Here is a 26,562-nt window from a genome sequence, read left to right on the forward strand (position 1 = left end):
CGAACATGTCTCTACCTTAGAATTACCTAGGCTTTACCCATAGACCTCTATTTTTCTAAGCTGCATGTAGCCATCCAGGAGTCTGCCATCGCCGCCGGCAGCCCATTCCACACTCTCATCACTCTGCATAAAAAGCAGAGACACCTGACATCTCCTCTGTATCTACTTCCAAGCATCTTAAAACTATGCCTTCTTGTGCTAGTCATTTCAGCCCTGGGAAAAAACCTCTTGACTATCCACATGATCAATGCCTCTCATTATCTTGAACACCTCTATCAGGTCACCTCTCATCCTCTGTCGCTCCAAGGAGAAAAGGCTGAGTTCACTCAACCTACTCTCATAAGGCATGCTCCCCAATCCAGGCAACATCCTTGTAAATCTCCTCTACACCCTTTCTATGGTTTCTATGTCCTTCCTGTAGCGAGAGACCCAGAGTTGAGCACAGCACTACAAGTGGGGTCTGACCAGGGTCCTATATAGCTGCAACATTACCTCTCGGCTCTTAAACTCAATCCCATGATTGATGAAGGCCAATGCACCGTATGCCTTCTTAACCAGAGTCAACCTGTGTAGCAGCTTCAAGTGTCCTATGGATTCAGACCCCAAGATTCCTCTGATCCTCCATACTGCCAAGAGTCTTGCCATTAAGATTCAAAAACTTTATTGTCATTCTAACCGTACATCAGCTCTGCAGGGCAGAATGAGACAGTGTTTCCCAGGAGCAGTGCAATCATAACAAATGCAACACTAAATAATAAACATAACAATAAATAGTAAAACACAACAGCCCCATGACAGCTAATTGCTATATTCTGCCATCATATTTGACCTACCAAAATGAACCACCTCACACTTACCTGGGTTAAACTCCATCTGGCATTAAACATACTAAGAATACTTAGTTTGAATATTGGACAAAAGGGAGGTAAAGGCTTAGAGCAAGATATTGGTTAAGCATGCAGCACAGTCTTCAAAGTGCTCCTTGTGTGGTGAAGTCTTAAGATATTGGCATGACAGCCAAAAAAGGGTTATTTGACAGTACTTTGCTATCTATATTTTCTCTGGCTTTGCTGTATGATACATAACAAATGACATAATGACCATAAGGACCCAAAAATTCATGACAAACCACTTGCTCCAATGCAAGCAAATGGTTGTCAATGTTCTCCAACCTGGCAGGCCCACAGTTCCCAAAACAGAAAAAAAGGAAAGTTGTCAAATATATATATTAAACAATACCTGATGTTGTGTTTGTTTTTGGCATTGTGTTGTGCTGGCAAACGAGCAGGATCGCCATAGTCTAGGATTCATAGAAACATAGAAAACCTACAGCACAATACAGGCCCTTCGGCCCAAAATGTCCCCACCTTAGAAATTACTACGTTTACCCAAAGCCCTCTAGTTTTCTTTAATTCTTTGGATTATGCTGAGAAGAATGACACCCCCTCCCAAAATGAATACCTTCCAATTGTGAATCTTTAGGAATGGAGTAAGGGTTCAGTTCAAAAAATGATTATTACTATAATAACTAAAATATGGAAACGCTAAGCTGGTCAGGCGACATCCGTCACCGGCATTATCTCGTGAAAGAGGTTGTTTTACGGCGGCAAACGCCATGACGTCACATCGACGGGCCGCGCGCCCGCTATTTGGCGCGATCATGTGGTCCACCCGACCGTTTGGGGTTAGAATTGTTGCGCATGCTTACACCGACGGAGCTCGCCCCCTTTGAGCAGCGCGCCCAGAGCACCGCGAGTCTGGGGCCTACCCCCGCACCAACTGCCTATTTGGCCGCTTTGTTTATAGCATCACGAATAGTTATTGATCTGATGAATTTATGTAAGTACTCCCTGAGTTAAAAGTTGTATTTTTGTTAGGAACCTCTCCAGACTTTTTATTGTTCGCTGTGTTTTATTCCGCTGCTCAAAACTTTTGTGTATACTATGTAAAGTGTACGGATTCGATAAGAGATTGAAGCGCAATGCACTTTATAGTATGGATAAAGTGGCTACAATGTAGAAAATTGTATGAAAGGTTGGTAGGAGTAGATTCGATAATGGCATTCAAGAGAATTGGGTAAACATTTGATTAACAGAAACTTGTAGGAATGCGAGAGAAAAGGAGGGTGGGGGTGGGGGGGAATCAACAGGACTCAGACAGCCAGGTGCTCCTCTACTGCATTATTTTGTGCTTCTGTTACTATTGGAATTAAAGGACATTTAATGAAGGTTGATTTTATGTTTTATATGTTTTCTGTATTTTACGAAGTACTTCGGAATTGTTAAACATTGTTGTAAGGGTTCAAGTATAAAAGTTAATACTGTTGACATAGCAACAGCAGTTAGCCTATTTTCCCAAGTTGCTTCAGAAGCGTAATCCTAGATGCCAAACCTGTTGGGTAGACATTTGGAAAGACTTGGGTTGAGAGATTGTCTTTTTGAAAGAAGTGTGATTGCTATAACATTAAATGTTGTTTACAGTACAGTTCGCAGTGGAGTCAGTTGTGAGTGCAAGTCTCATTTAGGTATAAAGCTCCAGACTGACAGACATTCCAGTGCATACTGAAGTGAGTAATACCACTTGGAGCTTTCCTGCCTACTTCATGTTCTTCTTGTTACCTCCAGGTGCTGAGGTACATCCTCAGATGCACTGGGACACATCATCTATGAATGACGTAACCTGGGGTTATTGGCTGTTTCAACATCAGACCCCCTCACCCAGATAACCCAGCCTGGCCCTGGCTTCTGTCCCAGCAGCATTGGTCCACTGGCCACACCTCTTGATCCTTAGCCGCCTGGAAGCTCACTCAGCAGCCTCTGTGACGGTCCTGATCCACACTCAACAATTCAAGAACAGCTTCTTCCCCGCCACCATTAGAGTTATCAATGTTTTGTGAATACTCCCTCATTTTTCCATTATTTGCATTAATTGTTTTATAATGCAGTGGTGATGAAACTGATTCCAATTAATGTAAAAGATCTCAGTACTGTTGTGAAAACAAGGATGGTACCTTGATTGCAGCCAATATTTATTGCTCAGTGAATGCTGCTTTAAAAATGACCATTATCGAGCAATTAATACTGTGGATGTTTCCAGAATTTTCTGATTTCAGCACCTGCCTTTCTTTCGTAAGCTAAATCTCATTATTGTTTGTGTAAGGACTTGCTGTTCATCCTGGTTGGTTGTAAAGGATCTGATACATCCAGACAATCATGAATATGGCTGTTAGACTTTTTTTCTCTGACTTTTAAACTGCAGTTACTTTGTGTCATTTCCCACATCACAAGAAAGTTTGTTCTCAGCAAGCTCAGGTAGTGTCATCAGAATAACTGGATTTTCTTTAGAACTATAAATATTGGACTGGGCCAGAAAAAAAATTCAAGAACAAACGGCTGAGCTGATCAAAGGTAGAGTCTATGACACAAAAGACGTGGGGAAAGCACAAGTGGGAAGAGTCAATAGAATGAAAGGGTTTAGAGGAGGTTTAACAATTCTCCCTGTAGCACTCTTCACGTCTACAGTGATGAAATACTTTGAGAAGTTGGTCATGACTAGACTAAACTCCTGCCTCAGCAAGGACCTGGACCCAATGCAATTTGCCTATTGCCACAATAGGTTAACAGCAGACACAATCTCAATGGCTCTTCACATGGCCTTGTATCACCTGGATGCTGTTTGTCGATTATAGCTCAGCATTTAACACCATCATTCCCATAATCCTGATCGATGTTACAGAACCTGGTCCTCTGTATCTCCTTCTGCAGTTGGATCCTCGACTTCGTAACCAGAAGACTGCAATCTGTGCGGATTGGTGATAATATCTCCTTGCTGACGATCGACACTGGTGCTCCTCGGGTGTGTGCTTCGCCCACTGCTCTACTCCCTGTATACACATGACTGTGTGGCTAGGCATAGCTCAAATACCATCAATAAATTTGCTGATGATACAACCATTGTTGATAGAATCTTAGATGGAGGCAAGAGGGTGTATAGGAGCGGGATATACCAACTAGTGGAGTGTTGTCACGACAACAACCTTGCACTCGATGTCAGTAAGACAAAAGAGCTGATTGTGGACTTCAAGAAGGGTAAGAAGAAGGAACACAAACCAATCCTCATAGAGGGATCAAAAGTGGAGAGAGTGAGCAGTTTCAAATTCCTAGGTGTCAAGGTCTCTGAGGACTTAACCTGATCCCAACATATTGAAACAGCTATAAAGAAGGCAAGACTTTGACTGTACTTTATTAGGAGTTTGAAGAGACCTAGTATGTCAACAAAAACACTCAAAAACTTCTATAGATTACTGTGGAGAGTGTTCTGACAAGCTGCATTACTGTCTGGTTTGGGGGTAGGGTGGGGGGAAGACTACTACACAGGACTGAAAGAAGCTGCAGAGGGTTGTAAATATAGTTGCCTCCATCTTGGGTACTAGCCTACAAAGTACCCAGAACATCTTCAAGGAGCGGTGTCTCAGAAAGGCAGCGTCCATTATTAAGGACATCCAACACTCATGGCATGCCCTTTTCTCACTGTTACCATCAGGTAGGAGGTACAGAAGCCTGAAGGCACACACTCAGCAATTCAGGAACAGGTTCTTCCCCTCTGCCATCTGATTCCTAATTGGACATTGAACCCATAAACACTACCTTATTTTTTCTAATATTATTTCTGTTTTTGCATGATCTTAATCTATTCAATCTACATATGCATATTTATTCTAAATGATGTATTGCATTGAATTGCTGCTGCTAAGTTAACAAATTTCTCAACACATGCTGGTGATAATAAACCTGATTCTGAGTCTGAAAATTAAAGGGGTTAGGCCTTGGAGATCTTCTCCCCCAACTATTCAGAATAGTTTTAAATTTGAAGTATAGAAGGACCTTGCCAGAGTACCTGCTATAAAAGTCAGTTTACCAAAGCAAACAATCTCGTAAGTTCTATTCACAAATTATGTTTGTGCCGTAATTGGAAATTGTGATTAGATTTCCACTTGCTGATTTCATCCGAATTGAATTGTAACCTTGTAGCGATGTGCTACACACAGCGCTGAAATAACGACACGCAGTCGGTAAATCGTTTCAAGACTAGTTTATTCAAACTTCGCGGCGTTGGCATTTAATCCCGAGCGCCCGCCCTCTCTGTGCGGAAATAACATCAGAGGTGCGTTACCAAAGTCTCTGCCCACGCGCTGGCTATTTGTGAGCCGGTTCGCCTGCACAGAAAGTGGGTCGCCACATAACCCCCACCCACCCAGAACCGGCGATACACCCCCCAGTGTCCACAATCTGGATCAGCCTCTGTTTGGGAGGTCTGCCTCTGCACCGCGGTGCCTGAACTGCGACTGGCTGCGCCAAGTCCACATGGGCTGGTTTGAGTCAGTCCACCGTGAAAACCTCCTCTTTCCCCCCAATGTCCAGAACGTACGTGGACCCGTTGTTGTTGATCACCTTGAACGGCCCCTCATACGGCCGCTGTAGCGGTGCCCGGTGTCCACCCCTTCGTGCAAACACAAACTTACAGTCCTGCAGTTCTTTGGGTACATGGGTCGGGGTCCGTCCGTGCTGTGAAGTCGGTACGGGGGCCAGGTTGCCAAGCCTGTCGTGTAGTCTGTCCAGGACTGCTGCGGGTTCTTCCTCTTGCCCCCTTGGGGCTGGTATGAACTCTCCTGGGACTGCCAGGGGTGCGCCGTACACCAACTCAGCCGACGAGGCGTGCAGATCCTCTTTGGGCTCTGTGCGAATTCCAAGCAGGACCCAGGGAAGCTCGTCCACCCAGTTAGGTCCTCTCAGGCGGGCCATGAGAGCCGACTTCAAGTGACGGTGGAAGCGTTCCACCAGTCCGTTCGACTGTGGGTGGTAGGCAGTAGTGTGGTGCAGCTGCGTTCCCAACAGGCTGGCCACAGCCGACCACAGGCTGGAGGTGAACTGGGCGCCTCTGTCGGAGGTAATGTGGGCCAGTACCCTGAAGCGTGCTACCCAGTTTGCAATCAGTGCTCGGGCGCAGGAATCGGCAGATGTGTCGGTGACCGGGACTGCCTCTGGCCACCTCGTGAACCGGTCTACCATAGCTAGGAGGTACTGCGCTCTTCGGTACACTGGTAGGGGGCCCACGATATCCACATGAATGTGGTTGAACCTCCAGTGGGTGGGTTCGAACTGCTGCGGCGGGGCTTTAGTGTGCCGCTGCACCATGGCTGTTTAGCACTGTGCGCATGTTCTGGCCCATTCACTGACCTGCTTGCGAAGTCCGTGCCACGCAAACTTGCTGGAGACCAGCCGGACAGTTGTCCTGATAGATGGGTGCGCCAAACCGTGTATGGAGTCGAAAACTCGCCACCTCCAGGCTGCCAGGACGATGGGGCGAGGTTGGCTGGTAGCCACGTCGCACAGGAGGGTCCTCTCACCTGGGCCTATGAGAAAGTCCTGCAGCTGCAAACCCGAGACTGCGGTCCTGTAACTGGGCATCTCGTCATCTGCTTGCTGTGCCTCTGCCAGTGCTGCATAGTCCACCCCCCAGGGACAGGGCCTGGACAGCTGGTCTGGAGAGCGCGTCCGCCACGACGTTGTCCTTTCCCGAGACATGCTGGATGTCCGTCGTGTACTCGGAGATGTAGGATGGATGTCGCCGCTGGCGAGCCGACCAAGGATCGGACACCTTCGTGAACGCGAAGGTCAACAGTTTGTGGTCCATGAACGCGGTGAACGGCCTGCCTTCTAAGAAGTACCTGAAATGCCAGATTGCCAGATACAGTGCCAACAACTCCTGGTTGAAAGCACTGTACTTGAGTTCGGGTGGTCGTAGGTGCTTGCTGAAGAATGCCAGGGGTTGTCAGCGCCCCTCAATGAGTTGCTCCAGCACCCCACCGACGGCTGTATCTGATACGTCCACCGTGAGTGCGGTCGGAACGTCCATTCTGGGGTGTACCAGCATCACGGCATCTACCAAGGCTTCCTTGGCTTTAACGAAAGCGGCTGCGGCCTCCTCGTCCCAAGTAATGTCCTTGCCTTTACCTGACATCAGGGAGTACAAAGGGCGCATGATACGGGCTGCTGAGGGGTGGAAACGGTGGTAGAAGTTCACCATGCCAGCGAACTCCTGTAGGCCTTTGACCGTGTTGGGCCGGACAAAGTGGCGGATCGCGTCTACCTTGGTGGGCAGAGGTGTTGCCCCATCTTTGGTAATCCTGTGGCCCAGGAAGTCGATGGTATCGAGACCGAACTGACATTTGGCCGGGTTGATCATGAGGCCGAAATCACTCAGGTGGGAGTAGAGCTGGCGGAGGTGGGACAGATGCTCCTGGCGACTATTGCTGGCTATAAGGATGTTGTCCAAATAGATGAACGCAAAGTCCAGGTCGTGTCCCACCACATCCATTAGCCGCTGGAATGTCTGTGCGGCATTCGGAGGAACTCGAAAAGGCCGAACGGGGTGCTAAGTGCCGTTTTGGGGATGTCTTCAGGGTGCACTGGGATTTGATGGTATCCCCGGACAAGGTCTACTTTGGAAAATATTCCTGCCCTGTGCAGGTTTGCTGCAAAGTCCTGTATGTGCGGCACGGGGTAACGGTCTGGAGTTGTAGCCTTGTTCAGTCTGCGGTAGTCGCCGCATGGTCTCCAACCCCCAGCTGCTTTGGGCACCATGTGCAGGGGGGAGGCCCATGGGCTGTTGGACCTCTGTACGATCCCCAATTCCTCCGTCCTCTTGAACTCCTCCTTCGCTGGGTGGAGCTTTTCCGGGGGGGAGCCTTCGTGCGCGGGCGTGGAGGGGTGGTCCCTTGGTCGGGATGAGGTGCTGAACTCAGTGTCTGGGCATGGCTGCTGTGAACTGCAGTGCCAGAATCGTTGGAAAGTCGGCCAGGATTCTGGTGAATTCGTTGTCCGACAGCGTGATGGAGTCCAGGTGTGGGGCCGGCAACTTGGCTTCACCCAGGGAGAACGTCTGGAAAGTCTCGGCATGTATTAGTCCTTTCTCTTGCAAGTCGACCAGTAGGCTGTGAGCTCGCAAGAAGTCCGCCCCCAGGACTGGTTGGGCCACTGCGGCCAGTGTGAAGTCCCACATGAACCGGCTGGCGCCGAACTGGAGCTGTACTGTGTGGGTGCCATAGGTCCGTATCGTGCTGCCGTTTGTGGCCCTCGGTGGGTCCTGGCTTCCTCTTGCGGGTGTCGTACCCCGTCGGGGGCAAGATGCTGATTTCCGCTCCGGTGTCGACCAAGAAGCGGTGTCCCGACTGTTTGTCCCAGATGTACAAGAGGCCGTCCTGGTGGCCAGACGCCATAGTCATTAGCAGCAGCTGGCCCTGGCCTTGACCCTTGCATGGGGGGGCGACAACGGCGGGCTTTTGTGCCCCACCGCTGGTGGTAGAAACACCACTGTTCACTGCCCTCCTCACTCCTGCCTCTGTGTTGTGTCCGCTCCCCTGCCGGGCCTAGTCTGGTCCGCTGTTGGGCGCGTGGCCTGGTAATCTGACTGACGGACACCACGCTCTCCCCCTTGGCTTTCCACAGCACGTCTGCCCGGGCCGCCACCTTCTGGGGGTCACTGAAATCTGTGTCGGTCAGCAGTAGATGTATGTCCTCGGGCAGTCGCTCTAGGAACACTTGCTCGAACATGAGGCAGGGCCTATGTCCGTCAGCCAGGGCCAGCATCTCGTTCATCAATGCTGACGGCAGTCTGTCTCCTAAACCGTCCAGGCGAAGCAGGCGGGCACCCCGCTCACGCCGTGAGAGGCTAAAGGTCCCAATGAGCAGCGCTTTGAATGCTTCATATTTGCCTTCTTCCGGGGGCGACTGTATGAAATCTGCAGCCTAGGCGGCCGTCTCCTGGTCAAGGGCGCTCACCACGTGATAGTAACGCGTGGAATCAGAAGAGATCTGCCGAATCTGGAACTGGGCTTCTGCTTGGCTAAACCACATGCATGGTCGCAGCGTCCAGAAAGTTGGCAGTTTTAGCGAAACTGCGTGAACAGATGAAGAGTCGGTCATCTTTGGTCCAAATCCCGTTTGGACCGTCGGGGTCACCAATGTGCTACACACAGCGCTGAAATAACAACACGCAGTCGGTAAATCGTTTCAAGACTAGTTTATTCAAACTTCGCGGCGCTGGCATTTAATCCCTAGCGCCCGCCCTCTTTGGGGCGGAAATGACGTCAGAGGTGCATTACCAAAGTCTCTCCCCGCGCGTTGGCTATTTGTGAGCCGGTTCACCTGCGCAGAAAGTGGGTCGCCACAACCTGCTAAATGTTTTATTGGCCTTGAATAGAATTAAAACCATTTCACATTCAAATTGTAAAGAATGTTTTCATTAAAATATGAATTAGTTCAAAACTGCAAATTGTTGAACCTTTATCACCAGCTGAGAAACTTCAATGAACTGAAGACATTTCATAGCCTTAAGGCTTCTAAGATCATTACAAGTTTAGCAAATACCATTGGTTCATAAATGTTGTTATTGATTGCACATGCATGTTCAAAAGTGTGTTTAGTTTAACAGGTGGTTAAGTTTGGTGAGAATTTTTTTGGTGGTGTAAATTTCACGAGATTGAACTTCTGTTACGTGAACTGCTATAATGTGAGAATCTTCTGTATGTTGGGCTTTCATGAGGCTGTTTTTACACAATCATGATTCTTTTTGTCTTTTCCAATATTTTTGTTAGTTTCTACATAGAAGAATACAGAGTACAAGAAAGTGTATATAAAAGGTCAAAAAATATTTTTAAAAGCTACCAATTACATTATATCTGTCCATAACAACAATCTCATTACCCTGTATTCATCTAAGTTAATCAATAGCTATATTGAACTATACTAATTTATTACAAAAAAAGAATCTAACCCCTACCAAGACCGAAGCTGTTTCTTAAGGAGAAAAGAAGGTAAAATACCTTCTCATATGATAAAAATTAATATTAGCCAACATCTGAGTTTAAACAACGGAGTGAAGGTTTTGAAAATAATTCAGAAAAGGTCCCCACCAGGTTTGAAAGTCTTGACGAGATTCAGAAATTGAACAACGAATTTTCTCTAAATCTAAACATGACATAACGTCACATGACATAACGTCGCATGACCATTGAGCATGAGTAGGAGGAAAAACATCTTTCCATTTAAACAAAAGCGCCCTCCTAGCTATAAAAGAGTTAAAGGCCAAAATATGTAAATCAGATGCCTTCAGCTTAATATCTTGTCATGCAACAATACCGAATATGGCCGTCAGAGGGTTAAGCTTAAAATTGACTTTAAAAAGTAAGGAAAAAGTTTGAAAAACTTCCTTAGAATATTTTTCAAGATTCAGACAAGTCCAAAACAGATGAGTTAATGAAGCTTCTCTGTCACGGTAGGGAGACAGTAGGGCTGATCAGCACCTCCATCCACTAACTTGCCCCTCCCACCACAAACTACCATTACTTTATCATTTCCTGTCAGTTGCCATGTGTACAAACTCTCCTCTGCCTATTTTCACTTTATATGTTTGAGCAATCTTATGTATTTATATAACCATATAACAATTACAGCACGGAAACAGGCCATCTCGGCCCTTGTAGTCCGTGCCAATGCTTACACTCACCTAGTCCCACTGGCCCGCACTCAGCTCATAACCCTCCATTCCTTTCCTGTCCATATACCTATCCAATTTTATTTTTTTTTTTTATTTTTTCAAATCTTTTTATTAATTTTTTAAGAAAAACATAAGAAAAATATTAGTACAAAACATTTGAGAGTACATAATAGATTAATTAACAATTAAATATGTATTAATCAATACATAGAGTCTCTCAAACTCATAGTATAATGTAAAGGAATTAAGAAAAAAAAAGAACCCCCCCCCCAAAAAAAAACAATAACTAAAAAAAAACTAACCAACATGGGCAATCGCATAATGTTAAATACATACAGCAGTGTCAATGACTCCCAACCTCCATCCACACAATTCAGGATAGTAACAATAAGGTTCAGGATCAGACCATTTAATTCATATGAAAATGTTGAATAAATGGTCTCCAAGTTTCCTCAAATTTAACTGAAGAATCAAAAACCACACTTCTAATTTTTTCTAAACTCAAACAGGAAATAGTTTGAGAAAACCACTGAAATACAGTTGGAGGGTTAATTTCTTTCCAATTCAGTAAAATAGATCTTCTAGCCATTAGTGTAACAAATGCAATCATTCGTTGGGATGAAGCGGATAAACGCTTATTATCTATCATTGGTAGACCAAAAATTGCGGTAAAAGGATGTGGTTGAAGATTAATATTTAAGACTCTTGAAATAACATTAAAAATATCTTTCCAATAGTTTTGTAAACAAGGACAAGACCAAAACATATGGGTCAACGAAGCAATATCAGAATGACATCTATCACAGGTTGGATTAACATAAGAATAAAATCGAGCAAGTTTATCTTTAGACATGTGAGCTCTATGTACAACCTTAAATTGTATTAGAGCATGTTTAGCACAGACAGAGGATGAGTTTACCAATAATAAAATTTTTTCCCATTGCTCAGTAGATATAGGGCAATGCAATTCTTCCTGCCATTCCTTCTTAATTTTTTCTGATATATCTGGTTGTACATTCATAATCATATTATAAATGATAGCTACTAAGCCCTTTTGACAAGGATTAAGAGCTAAAATTCTTTCTGTAATGTCCAATGGACATTCTTTCGAAAAAGACTTTAGTTCATTATATAGAAAATTTCTAACTTGTAAATATCTAAAAAAATGGGTTTTAGATAAATTATATTTATTAGATAACTGTTCAAAGGACATAATGTTATCATCCAAAAACAGATCACGAAAACATGTTATACCTTTTGTTTTCCATAAAAGAAAAGCTTGATCTATAGATGATGGTCGGAAAAAGTAGTTAGATATTATAGGACTTGACAGCATAAACTTATTCAAACCAAAAAATTTACGAAATTGAAACCAGATTCGTAATGTATACTTGACTATAGGATTAGTTATCTGTTTATTCGTTTTGAATAACGAAAAAGGAAGTGAAGATCCTAAGATTGAGATCAATGAGAAATCTTGCACAGATTTACATTCCAAATTTACCCATTGTGGGCCAGCAACTGTAGCCGATTCTTGTGTCCAAAATATCAAATACCGTATATTAACTGCCCAATAGTAAAATCTTAAATTTGGTAGAGCCAAGCCGCCCTCCTTCTTAGGCTTCTGTAAATATTTTTTACCTAGCCTAGGATTTTTGTTCTGCCACAAATACGAAGATATTTTAGAATCAACTATATCAAAAAAAGATTTAGGAATAAAAATTGGTAATGCTTGAAATAGATATAGAAATTTAGGTAGTATCATCATCTTAATGGCATTAATTCTACCTACCAAAGACAAAGATAGTGGGGACCACCTATTAGCAAGTTGCTTAATTTGATCTATTAAAGGCAAAATGTTAGTTTTAAATAAATCTTTATGTTTTTTAGTAATTTTAATACCTAAATAAGTAAAATAGTCTGTAACAATTCTATATGGTACCTGATTATAAATTGAAGTATGCATATTTAATGGAAAAAGTTCACTCTTATTAAAATTCAATTTATATCCAGAAAAATTACTAAATTGAGCAAGCAAAGAAGAAATAGCAGGAATAGATCTTTCAGGGTCAGATATATATAATACAAATCATCCGCATATAATGATACCTTATACATCGTCTCCCCACGGGTAATACCTAAAATATTGGGTGATTCACGAATAGCTATAGCCAAGGGTTCTAAAGCAATGTCAAATAATAAAGGGCTTAAAGGACAACCTTGCCTTGTGCCCCGAAATAACTGAAAAAAAGGGGATCTTTGATTATTGGTGAAGACCGAAGCTAAAGGTTTCTGATATATTAATTTAATCCATGATATAAATTTTGAACTAAAATTAAAATGTTGCAAAGTATTAAATAAATATGACCATTCGACTCTATCAAATGCTTTTTCGGCATCTAAGGAATTGACACATTCTGGGATTTTAGATGAAGAGGTATAAACAATATTAATTAATTTTCTAATGTTAAAAGATGAATAGCGATTTTTAATAAATCCAGTCTGATCCTCAGAAATAATCCGAGGCAATATATTTTCTAATCTAATAGCCAAAATTTTACTAAAAATCTTAAAATCCATATTCAGCAAAGATATAGGCCGATAGGATGCACATTCAGTGGGGTCTTTATCTTTTTTAAGAATTAAGGAAATAGAAGCTTCATAAAAAGATTGTGGTAGTTTACCTATACTTAATGCATCTTTAAAAATTTTACAAAGCCAAGGAGAAAGTATAGAAGAAAAGGATTAAAAAAATTCTGCAGAAAAACCATCTGGACCCGAAGCTTTACCCGAGTTCATTGAGAAAATAGCCTTTTCTATTTCAGACTCCGTAATAGGTGTGTCCAAAAATACACTATCCTCAACAGTTACTTTTGGAATATTCAATTTCCTTAAGAATTCACTCATTATAGAAGAGTCCTTAGTACATTCTGATTGATATAAAGAATTATAAAAATCTTGGAAGGCTTTATTTATCTCTTTATGATCAATCGTCAAAGTACCATCTTGTTTGCGAATCTTAGTAATTTGTCGCTTATCCGAAACAATTTTCAATTGGTTAGCTAGTAGTTTACCAGACTTATCTCCATATGTATAGAATTGAGCTTTCGATTTAATTAACTGACTTTCAATCGAGGAGGTTAATAATAAACTATGCTCCATTTGAAGTTCCACCCTTTATAAAGTTCTTTACTAGGGGTCAATGAGTAGATCTTGTCAATTGCCTTAATTTTATCAACTAATGTTAATATTTTAGAATTAGTTCGTTTCCTAACTCCGGCAGAATATGAAATAATCTGTCCACGAATATATGCCTTAAAAGTATCCCACAAAATTCCACTAGAGATCTCTGCTGTAGAATTTATTGAGAAAAACAAATCAATTTGCTGTTTAATAAAGTTAACAAAGTCAGAGTCCTGCAGTAAAACAGGATTAAACCTCCAACCTTTAGTACTAATATATGAATCCGTCACCTTAATAGATAACTTCAAAGGTGCATGATCAGATATAGCAATAGAGTCATATTTGCAATCCATAACATCTATAAGTAAATGCTGATCAATGAAAAAGTAATCAATTCTTGAGTAATTATGATGCACATGGGAAAAGTATGAGAACTCTTTGTCATTAGGGTGTAGAAAACGCCAAATTTCACAAATAGCTGAATCAATCATAAAAGAATTAATAAGAGAAGCCGATTTGTTCGGAAAAGTTTGAGTGGGCTTGGATCTATCCATCAAAGGGTTTAGACAACAATTAAAATCCCCGCCCATTATCAATCTATATTGATTCAGATTAGGAAAGGATGTAAATAAGCATTTAAAAAATTCAGGACAGTCAGTATTTGGAGCATAAACATTAACTAAAACAACTTTTTGATTAAAAAGTAAACCAGTAATAAGCAAAAATCTACCTTGCGGATCTGAAATTGTTTCATGATGTATAAAAGCAGTTGATGAGTCTATAAAAATAGAAACACCTCTCACTTTGGCTTGCGAATTTGAGTGATACTGTTGGCCCTTCCAAAACCTAAACAACCGCTGACTATCCACCTTCCTTACATGAGTCTCTTGTACAAAAATAACATTAGCATTCATTCTATGGAATACTTTGAATACTTTTTTCCGTTTGATCGGATGATTTAAACCATTAGTATTCCAAGAAACAAAGTTAATAGTCTTATCCATATTGACAATATATATTACAGTTAACATATAGGTTTGAAAGAAAAGTGAACTCATGAACCCGGAAGAGGGAAGTAAGTTCAAAGGGAAACCGGAAGTCACAGCACTGCAGCCATTTTTGTAGTTTCATATAAGCCCATGAAATAAAACTAAGCAAAAAGCAAGCGAAAAAAAGAAAAAAAAGAAAAATCCCCCTCCCACCACCCTCAAAACCCCAGGAAAAAAGCCAAAAAGAGGCAAGCGAGCGATCTAATACTAAAATTACCCCCTTGTCTCAAGACGGCAACTCAAACGTAACAAAGTTTAAAAAAAATACAAACAACCCACATTATAAAAAAGGGTTGATATAGCAAAAGTTAAAATATAAAATTAGTGTTATAAATGTATATAAACAAAAGGGTTAAAAAAATTAAAACAATAAATGAAAGTTTAAAACTTTCAAACACATCAAAACAGTTATGACGCTGCAAACACTGGAGTCTGTCGGGAAGAAGAAATGCCATTTTATTTTTTCCCAATCTTAATATTCAAATGTTAAAAGTGTAAAAAAGAGCGTATATCGATTTAAAAAAAAAAGAAAAACAAAAAAGAAGAAAAAAACCCTAATAGGTCATTTTCAACGCTAATAGATTAATAATATGAAAAAATATAAAGTCAGAATAAGCCCAGTAAAAAAAAGAGAGCTTTAACCGTATGTAAGAAATACATGTAAACCGTATCAAAAAAAAAACCCCAAACGTCAATCTATAACAGATCCAAATCTATAGGCTAAATTACATTGGTCAGCCCGATCAAATGTCATTGTTCCATGAAACCTTGAGCATCCGCTGGCGATTTAAACAGCCGAAAAGATCCATCTTGAAGGGTGACTCTCAGGTGTGCTGGAAACAGCAACGCTTGCTTGTAGCCTTTCTGGTGAAAATTCGACATAATCGATCTAAAAGCCAGCCTAGCCCGTAATACCTCCGGGCTATAGTCCTCCAGAATGCGAAAATTGAAGTTTTGATAGGTTATCATGCCTTTTTTACGAGCCGCACGAATCAGACGTTCTTTGATATGAGGATAATGGATTCTAAGGATTACGTGTCGTGGTTTCAGACTTGAATCTGCCTGAAATCTGGACACCCGATGTGCCCGATCGATTATCGGGGGGTTATCCAGGACCTCTGCGCCCAGGACATCCACTAGAAATTTAGAGAAGAAAACGGTCAGATCACCGCTTTCAAATTTTTCCGGGATCCCAATTAACCGAAGATTTTGTCTTCGAGAACGATTTTCCAAATCAGTAATTTTAACTTTATAACGATCCATCTGTTGGAACGTCGAAGTTTGCTCTTCTTGTATTTTTTCGATTATACGATCCTTCTTACGAGCGGCTTCTTCAAGAACCAAAATGCTTGCTTGTTGTTTTTGTGATTCCAGTGAAAGGGTCAGGAACTTTTCTTCGAGTGATTTCAAACGTTCGTCATACTGTGAAAATCTTCCGAGTAATTTTTTCTCCAGATCTTCAAATTTAGCTTCTATAAACTTCACAACTACTTCTAAAGTTATCGGTTCTTTCGTCTGTTTCGGTTCTTTTGCTTTAGACATTTCAGCAAGTTGAGAATAATTCAAATAGTTTAAAAAGAAAAATTCTATATGTTTAGACCCCTTTAGAATAAGTTTAAGGGGTGTTTGTAGGTTAAAAAAAACGTAAAAGGTTTGGAGCAAAGCCTAGATGCGGTTTACTCCATGAGCGCCATCTTGAGACTTCAATTTTATTTTAAATGACAATACCGAACCTGCTTCTGCCACTTCTACTGGAAGCTCATTCCACACAGCTACCACTCTCTGAGGAAAGAAATTCCCCCTCGTGTTACACTTAAACTTGTGACCCCTAACTCTCAAATCATGTACTCTTATTTGAATCTGTGTGTGTGTGTGTGTGTGTGTGTGTGTGTATAATAAATATATATATGAGGAGTACACAGGGAAATCTTTTCTGTGTAATGATTTGTTCACTGACTTTTATGACTACTGCACTGGGGGCCCTCAACTCACAAGTAGGAGGGGTTATCCCCCACAGCTAGACATTTCCTCTAGCTCAACGCAGGGTCATCTACTAGAGACCTCAGCCTTGGAATCACACGTTCGTTGCCATTTTTGTTATTATTTGCATTTCTTGGTTCTTATTTGTTCAGGGAGTAGATCGATTAAGTTTCATTCTAAATTCAATGATACATTGACAGATAAATACAGATGGCTAAGGACAAGGTAAAATTCATTTCTTTTAATGTCAATGGGCTATTAAATCCAATCAAGCGTAATAGAATTTTATCCAAAATGAAAGAAGAAGCCCATGTAGTATATTTACAGGAAACTCATTTAAGTGATAATGAGCATAAAAAACTAAAGAGAATGGGCTTCACTAATTTGTTTTTCTCCTCATATAAATCAGGACATAGGAGAGGAGTTGCTATTCTTATCTCAAGTGAGCTAAATTTTGAAAAAGTATTCGAAATAGGAGATAAGGAGGGCAGATATATTCTGGTAAGGGGGAATAAAGATGGAAATTCAGTTACTCTATTGAATATATATGCACCCCTGGGAAGTGATATTGGTTTCTTTCAGAAAATTACTGATATTATGGTAACGGAAACAGAAGGTCTCCTGATATGTGGGGGAGACTTAAATTTACAATTACAACCAAAGTTAGACTCTTCCAATAGAAAAACCTATGAAACAAAATCTTTACATAAGAAAGTTAATACACTTTTTGAGGATGTTGGTTTAATTGATATACGGAGGGATCTTTTCCCCAACAGAAGGGATTACACTCATTATTCTGCTCCCCATTCTATATATACAAGAGTAGACTATTTCATAACATTTGGAAAAGACAAAAACAAAATAAACACCTGTGCAGTTGGGACAATAGATGTAAGTGACCAGGCACCTATATATTTATCTGTTGATTTTGACCTACAACCAAAGAGTACTATTTGGAAACTAAATTCAAGTCTACTCAATGATCTGTACTTTAAGGAACAAATTAAAAAAGAAATTGGTCTCTACTTAGAATTTAATGATAATGGAGAGGTTTCACCTCCCATTTTATGGGATACTCTGAAGGCGGTCTTAAGAGGGAAAATTATAGCGATATCTTCATATAAGGAATAAAACATTAGAGGAATTACAAAATAGGCTGAAGGAACTAGAGAAAAAACACAAATTGAATTTGGCACAGGATACATTAGGGGAAATTAAAAGAATTAGGAATGAAATTAATAGTTTGGCTATGCAAGAAATCAGGAAAAATTTAATGTTTCTGAAAGAAACATTATGAAAGTGGATCGAAATCTATGAAAATACTGGCGTGGAAACTGAAAAAAAAAGATAGCAGAAAATACTATTCATAGAATTAGGGACCCAAGAACGAAAATGATAAAATAAGCTAAGTGAAATTCAAGAAGCTTTTGAAGTGTTTTACAAAACTCTATATTCCAAAGTTCCAGGGGGAAGCATAACCCAAATTGACACCTTCTTGAATTCTCTAGAGTTTCCCACTTTAAGTGAAGAACAAAATAGAACGATGACTGCTGACATAACTGAAGTTGAATTAAAAGCTGCAATTAGTAGGCTTAAATTAAGCAAGTCACCAGGATCAGATGGGCATACGACAGAATGGTACAAAGAATTAAAAAATGAGTTAATTCCTGTTTTACTCCCCACACTGAACTGGGCTCTAAAGAAGGCACAAATGCCACCCAGTTGGAAGGAAGTGATAATCTCAGCTATACCGAAAGAAGGCAAGGATAAAATGGAATGCAGGTCATTTCGACCAATATCCGTTCTTAATGTAGATTATAGATTATTTACCTCCATCATGACCAAGCAATTAGAGGAGTTTCTACCCATACTGATACGTAACGATCAGACAGGTTTTATACGACAATGCCAGACAGAAGATAATATACGAAGGACACTTCACATTATGGATCATATACAAAAAAATAAACTCGAAGCAATAGTGATAAGTGTGGACGCTGAAAAAGCATTTGATTCGGTTAATTGGAATTTTCTTTACAGAGTTTTACATAGATTTGGTTTCGAAGACACAATTATTAAAACTATACAGACACTTAATGACAATCCTACTGCTAGGATTAAAATCAATGGATATTTATCAAATAGTCTTACCCTAGAAAGGGGCACGAGACAGGGTTGTGCGTGGTCACTGCTACTCTTCGCGTTATATCTGGAACCATTAGCTCAATACATCAGACAAAATGAAGATATCGGGAATTACTATTAAAGGGACAGAGCATAAATTGGCTTGTTATGCGGATGATATTTTGATCTATCTAGGGCAACCAACATACTCTTTACCTAAATTGATGCAATCCTTTGAACAATATGGTCAATTATCAGGATACAAGATCAACGTAGATAAAACCCAATTACTTTCATATTACTATAGCCCACCAAGAGAAATTGAATGTAGATACCCCTGGGCATGGCATACAGAGTCTTTCAAATATTTGGGCATCATTATGCCAAAAGATTTGGCAAAATTATCAGAATGTAATTATCAGTCTTTATATAAAAAGATTAAGGAAGATGTGGCAAGATGGAACCTGATTCCTTTTTCAGTCTCAGTTCAAGGATTGAGTCTATTAAAATGAATATACTGCCCAGACTGTTATCTCTCTTTCAGACCCTACCAATAGAGATTAATCAAAGTCAATTCAATTAATGGAACAAGATGTTATCAAGGTATATTTGGCAGGGTAAAAGGCCTAGAGTTGGTCTCAAAACTTTGCAATTAGCAAAGGAAAAGGGGGGATGGGGCTTGCCTTCTCTTAGTGATTATTATTTTGCAGCACAGTTGAGAGCTGTGATATGTTGGTGCAACCCATCATATGACGCTCAATGGAAAAACATTGAGGAGCGGGTACTTCCCATCCCCATACAAGCAATTTTGGCTGATAACAACCTGCAAAGGTACATAAATACTATTTATAACCCATGGGTGAAATTGACTCTTAAATATGGAAAACTACTATAAAAGAATATAATCTAGAGGGAGATATTGCAATTCTTAAATGGTGTGCATATGACTTGGATTTTACATCAAATAAACTGGATGCTGGATTTAAGGACTGGACAGCTAAAGGAATAACAGTTCTTTGCAACATAATGAAAGAAGGAACACTGTTCAGTTTAGAAATGCTTAAAGAGAAACACTTATGAGAAAAACAAGATTTTTATCGGTATTTACAGATGCGACAATATGTTAATAAAACGCTTAAAAATGTAACCAAGGCAAGTACATGCTTGATAGAGCTATTTAGAAAAGCATATAATTCAGATAATGGTAGTAGAATCATTTCAAGCATGTATAAGGGGTTGTCAAATCTTAAAACACATTCGACTTCATGCATTAAAACAAAATGGGAGAAGGAAGGAGGAATAATTATATCTGAGGAAGAATGGACAACAATATGGAGATATCAATGGAAGTGTACCAATTCACAGAAATGGAGGGAGTTTGGATGGAAAAACTTGATAAGATATTTTATTAAACCCTCTCAGAAATCCCATTATGATAGTAACCTCCCTATTTGCTGGAGAAATAGTGGAAATCAAAATGCAAATCATTATCATATTTTTTGGGACTGCCCTGTTATCAAAAGCTATTGGAGGGGGATACACAATGTCCTACAAGAGATCTTTAAATGTGAAATACCCTTAGAGAGTAAGACCATATATTTTGGATATATGCCTCAAGAATGGTTGAAAAGAGATAAATATTTAATGAATATACTGTTGGTGGCTGGTAAAAAGACTCTTACGAGGAAATGGTTATCACAGGAGAGCCCAACTTTAAATACATGGATGGAAATTACAATGGACATTTACAAAATGGAGAAGATAACAGCATCTGTTAATCATAAGCTAGAACAATTTGATTCATACTGGGAAAAATGGTTTAACTACATAATGCCTCATAGGCCTGATTTTATTCTCACAAATCAATGAATATGTTGTGTAAAAAAAAGATCACTCCCTACTTGTACATAGTTCTTTCCTTTTGCTTGTTTTTTTCTTTCCACTGTTTTCTATAAGTGTATACCTCAGAAAAATACTTTGTGGAGATTTGTGATATATATGATTATATGATATATATGTACAGTGTCTGAAATACATCTTATGGAAATGTTTGTTTGATGATGAACTTCAATTTAAAAAAAAAATAAATTACAAAAGGAAAAAGCCTATCCAGGTCAACTGGATCTATCCCCTCATTATTTTAAATACCTCTATCAAGTCCCCCCTCAACCTTATACGCTCCAAAGAATAAAGACCTAACTTGTTCAGCCTTTCCCTGTAACTTAGGTGCTGAAACCCAGGTAACATTCTAGTAAATCTTCTCTGTACTCTCTCTATTTTGCTGATATCTTTCCTATAATTCGGTGACCAGAACTGTACACAATACTCCAATTTCTTGTAGTTTTTAAAAAATTATTGTATTCTTTATCTTATTGTGTTTTTTGTGCTGCAGCAGGGTCTGAGTAAAAATTATTTTTTTCTCCTTTACACTTGTGCACTGGAAATGACAATAAACAATCTTGAATCTTTTTGAAGTAGCATGTATAGTTTTTGGAGACGTTATCCAAAAAAAATCCTTACAGTAACCATTGAGGTAGTGCAAAAAAATTTCCCTGATTTTTCTAATTTTTGAATGCAGGTTATGTTTTATCTCTACAAAGTTGCTGAACATAATTTCTTGTTTTTATTTTTAATGGGATAAATTTATTTTCTTCAATTTAACTTTTACATGACCAGTTTCTGGATTAAAAAAAGAACTGGACTTTTGATGGTATTTTGAAACAAATGCTGTTTGTTTACTGTTGCTTTTGTTAGTTTTGTCTTGGTGAAAACTGCTACTACTAAGCTGAGGTGTCTCAAATAAATCAAACTTTTTGTGAGTATGTTTATCATTTCTATTTTTGTTTTCAGGTTATGATCAAATGCCCCTAACATAATGGAAAGTATCAGGAATTTGGAGGATGAGACACTTCCTAGTTTTCTATTGCAGTCTGTGAGGAGCAGTAGCAATGAAACACTGGAAAATGTTACTGTTACTTCAAATTTTGGACTACCTGTGGCTGCATCAACAGTTGCTAAAAAATCAGATTTGGGTTGCAGGTGAGATCTTTGGTTTGATGTGCATGTTTATATGGAAACAGGAAAAGGAATCCTCCAATTACCCTATTGGATCTATTCTGCCCTTCAGTGGAGTTATGATTCTATCTGTCAACCTCTTTTCCCCTTATCCAGAATTATAGATCTGTGCAGAATTGAAGTAAGCCCTTTGAACGACCATGTCTGTGTTGATGTCTTTGAATATTTACACTAATCCCATTTGCCCATCTTAGATCTGTATCCTTCTATGCTTCGCCTCTTTAAATGCCTTCCTAAATGCCTTGTTAAGGCGATGATTGCATCTGAATCCATCTCCCCAGTAAGTGAACTTCAGATATCAGCCATTCTAAGGGGAGAAAATGTTTTCCACTCAAATCCACTTCAAAACCTCTTCCTTTCACCGAATATTTGTGCCCTCTGATTTTTGATGCCCCTACCATGGGGTAAAAGATCTATGGATCTTATAATTTTATATAGAGTTATAAACGTGTACACCACAGAAACAAGTCATTTGACCCACCACATCAATATCAACCATTATGCATATTTTTAATAATTGCCCATTTGCCTGGCTTAATTCCCATTCATCTATAGTTTGTTCATTTGAATACTTGGTCAAATGCCTCTGAAATTTTGCTATTCTGGCAGTTCATTTCAGATACCAATACTCTTTGTGGAAAAATTCCTTTCGATCAAACATGATGACAGAATATAGTATTAATAGTAAGACTGTTGGCAGTGTGAAGGATCGGAGGGATCTTGGGCTCCGAGTCCATAGGACACTCAAGGCTGTTGCGCAGGTTGACTCTGGTTAACCTTCTGGCCTTCATGAAACATGGGATTGAATTTAGGAGCTGAGAGGTAATGTTGCAGCTATATAGGACCCTGGTCAGACCCCACTTGGAGTATTGTGCTCAGTTCTGGTCGCCTCACTACAGGAAGGATGTGGAAGCCATAGAAAGGGTGCAGAGGAGATCTACAAGGCTGTTACCTGGATTGGGGAGCATGCCTTATGAGAATAAGCTGAGTGAACTCGGCCTTTTTTCCTTGGAGCAACGGAGGATGAGAGGTGACCTGATAGAGGTGTACAAGATGATGAGAGGCATTGATTATGTGGATAGTCAGAGGCTTTTTCCCAGGGCTGAAATGACTAGCACGAGAGAGCACAGTTTTAAGGTGCTGGGGAGTAGGTACAGAGGAGATGTCATGGGTAAGTTTTTTTGCGCAGAGAGTGGTGAGTGCGTGGAATGGGCTGCTGGCGGTGATGGAGGTGGATACGATAGGGTTTTTTAAGTGACTCCTGGACAGGTATATGAAGCTCAGAAAAAGAGGACTATGGGTAACCCTAGGTAATTTCTAAGGTAAGGACATGTTCGGCGCAGCATTGTGGGTCGGAGGGCCTTGTATTGCACTGTAGGTTTTCTATGTTTTCTATGATTCCCTTTTAAACCATCTCCCTTCACCTAAAAATTTGAGCTATAGTTTTAGACATTGTAATGAGACACTGACAATCCTGTCAATGCCTCCCATAATTTTGTATACATCTGTCTTGTCATCTGTTGGCTTCCTTCACTCCAGGAAAAATAGACCCAATCACTCCTAACTCAAACACTGTAAACAAGGCAATTGGGAATCTTTTCTGCATCCTTTCTAGCTTACTCACATCCTTCCCTTTGTGTGTTGTCAAGAATTGCACAAAATATTCCAAGTATGGCTTCACCAGTGTTACGTACAAGTGTAACATCTTGTCCCAAGTTACCACCAAGCTCAGGGACAGCTGAAACAGATGAAGCGTCTCAGCCTGAAATGTCAACTATTTATTCCCCTCTGTCGGTGTTACCTGACTTGCTGATTCCTTCCAGCACTTTGTTTGGATTGCTCAAGGACAGCTTCAGGCCCACTGTTTGAGACTCTTAAACAGACAATAAGATGGTCTCGTGATCTCTCACTCGAAATTACTTATGGTCTTTGTTGTATCTACCAGCACTGAACTTTTCTATGTTCTGCATTCTGATGTTGCTTTTCCTTTTTGATATACTTGCATTTGGAATGATCCTTCTGGCATGCTAAACAAAGCTTTTCACTCCATCCCAGTACATGTTAAATATATCTTCATTACCCTGCCTACCTGTGTTGTTATTTTCAGGGAACTATATACTTAGACCCCAAGTGCCTTTCACCATCTTTGTCTTGCCTAGATTAACTTCCCAAAATGCATCATTTCACATTTGTCTGGGTTAAATTCCATCTGCCACACTCATTCTATTTCTGGTGTTCACACATCCAATGGTCTCACTTTAAGGACTCATAATCTTGTAATTTCATGCATGTTATTTATTGCTATGTACAGGTGGCCCCCACTTTTCGAACGTGCATTTTACGACAAATCGGTGTTATGAAAGACTTACATTAGTACCTGTTTTCGCTAACCAAAGAGGATTTTCGCTTTTACGAAAAAAAGACACCTGCTTTATACGTGTGTTTACCCCGAGAAAGACTACAATGACCGTGAAGCCTTGTGCGGGCAGTTGTTTGCATATGCGTGTACATGCATGTGCGTGTACGTGCCGTTTTTTTTCTCCAAATCGATTTTGACTCGCTGTCTTCCCAATTTTGATAAGTGAAACTACATTGTATCTACAATATTTCTACTTTATATAGGGTGTATATTTATCATATCATTCCTGCTGTTACTATATGTTCGTGTTATTTTAGGTTTTATGTTTTATTTGCTTTGATTTGGTAGGTTTTTTTTGGGTCTGAGAATGCTCAAAAATTTTTCCCATATAAATTAATGGTAATTGCTTCTTCGATTTATGACATTTTGGATTACAAAAGGGTTTCATAGGAACGTTCTACCTTCGGATTGCGGGGGAAACCTGTATTTATATTGGCATTTTCAGTTTTTTGTTCATTGATCCCGTTTACTGTTACTGTTCTATAGATTTGCTAAGTATCCCTGCAAGAAAAAGAATGTCATGGTTATGTGGTGACATGTATGCACTCTGATGATAAATTTTACTTTGAACTTTTGTCCACTGTCCTGGTTGATTTAGATCCTGTTCTGACCTTAACAACCACCTTCACTGTCCACCGTATGTGATCCATACTACTTTATTTGCATGTTCATTGGCCAGGAAAAATGGTCAATAGATTGGCACGTACCTGTGCAAAGAATGTGGTAATCCAAGCAAACTTGTGTTGCCATTGTACAATGTAAGCCTGTGACTTGTTGGAAAGAAAATTTGATATTGGCTGAAAAAGGCCCCCTTTTTTTGGACTGAGGTTAAATGAAGTGTGTAATTATTCAGTCTTGATCATAAGTTATTAAGTATTAATATTATCCTCTTGATATTTGGGTCTGCACTTTCTTGGAAACTTAGCAGTTCTGCAAAGAATAGTTGGCTTTGCAGTCATACATGCCAGGAAACTTGTACTTGTCCATAAATGCTGAGCTACCTTCGCAGCTTCTTGCTTGCACTGTGCTAGGAGACTCCGTATAAAATCCCAAAAGTAGAGCACGAAGTTAGTGGGGAATTTGACTTCAGAAACTGCTTCAGTGTCGATCTAACATGAGGTCTGATTTTCTTTATTGGAACTTTTAAGCTGAGGAATAAAGGATATTAAAAACTCCATTGAGGGGGTGGGGAAGTAGGTAAATGACAAGTTCAACAGATGGCAGAGTTGGAAAGCTGGGAGGGTAGATTTGCAGGTTGTCCATTTTTGCAGCTGTTTCTTTTTGGTAGGTTGTCTTCTAGGCCAATCTTGTAATTTGATTACATCATGCCCAATCACCTTGTAAAGCCTTGCAGAACTGGTCCTGGATAGTGGGAGGACAGATGATTGGGAAGTGTTTAAGGAACAACAGAACTTAACTAAAAAGACAATACGGGGAGAAAAAATGAGGTACGAACGCAAGCTAGCCAGGAATATAAAGGAAGATAGCAAAAGCTTTTTTAGGTATGTGAAGAGAAAGAAGATAGTTAAGAACAACGTTGGGCCCTTGAAGAATGAATTGGGTGAAATTGTTATGGGAAATAGAGAAATGGCAGAAGAATTTAATGAGTACTTTAGATCTGTTTTCACTAAGGAAGACACAAGCAATCTGCCAGATGTATGGATGGGCCAAGGACATAGGGTAACAGAGGAAATGAAACAGATTGACATTCGGAAGGAAACGGTGATGAGAAGACTGATGGGACTGAAGGCTGACAAATCCCCAGGTCCAGATGGTCTGCACCCTAGGGTACTAAAGGAGGTGGCCCTGGAAATTGCGGATGCATTGGTAGTCATTTTGCAATGTTCCTTAGATTCAGGATCAGTCCCTGAGGATTGGAGAATGGCTAATGTTATCCCACTTTTTAAGAAAGGAGGGAGGGAGAAAACAGAGAACTATCGACCTGTCAGCCTGACATCGGTGGTGGGAAAGATGCTAGTCCATTATTAAGGATGAAATAGTGGCATATCTAGATAGCAGTGATAGGATTGGGCCGAGCCAGCATGGATTTACCAAGGGTAAATCATGCTTGACTAATCTGTTGGAGTTTTTCGAGGATGTAACCAGAAAGTTAGACGGGGGGAGATCCAGTGGATGTAGTGTATCTCGATTTTCAGAAGGCATTTGATAAGGTCC

General features: G+C 40.2%; 1 protein-coding gene across 3 annotated transcripts in view; it reads left to right on the forward strand.

Moving 5' to 3' along the window:
- Positions 1-1,702: 1,702 nt before the first annotated feature.
- cep192 (centrosomal protein 192) overlaps positions 1,703-26,562 on the forward strand; it is a 200,383-nt gene continuing 175,523 nt past the window's right edge. For all 3 annotated transcript variants that reach the window (XM_073046717.1, XM_073046708.1, XM_073046697.1), the window contains exons 1-2: positions 1,703-1,839; positions 21,744-21,932. In XM_073046717.1, the coding sequence (XP_072902818.1) occupies positions 21,769-21,932 (164 nt within the window). In that variant the 5' untranslated portion in view covers positions 1,703-1,839; positions 21,744-21,768. The remainder of the gene's footprint in view (positions 1,840-21,743; positions 21,933-26,562) is intronic.

This window comes from Hemitrygon akajei, chromosome 1 (assembly GCF_048418815.1).
Source record: "Hemitrygon akajei chromosome 1, sHemAka1.3, whole genome shotgun sequence".
Classification (NCBI taxonomy): Eukaryota; Metazoa; Chordata; class Chondrichthyes; order Myliobatiformes; family Dasyatidae; genus Hemitrygon; species Hemitrygon akajei.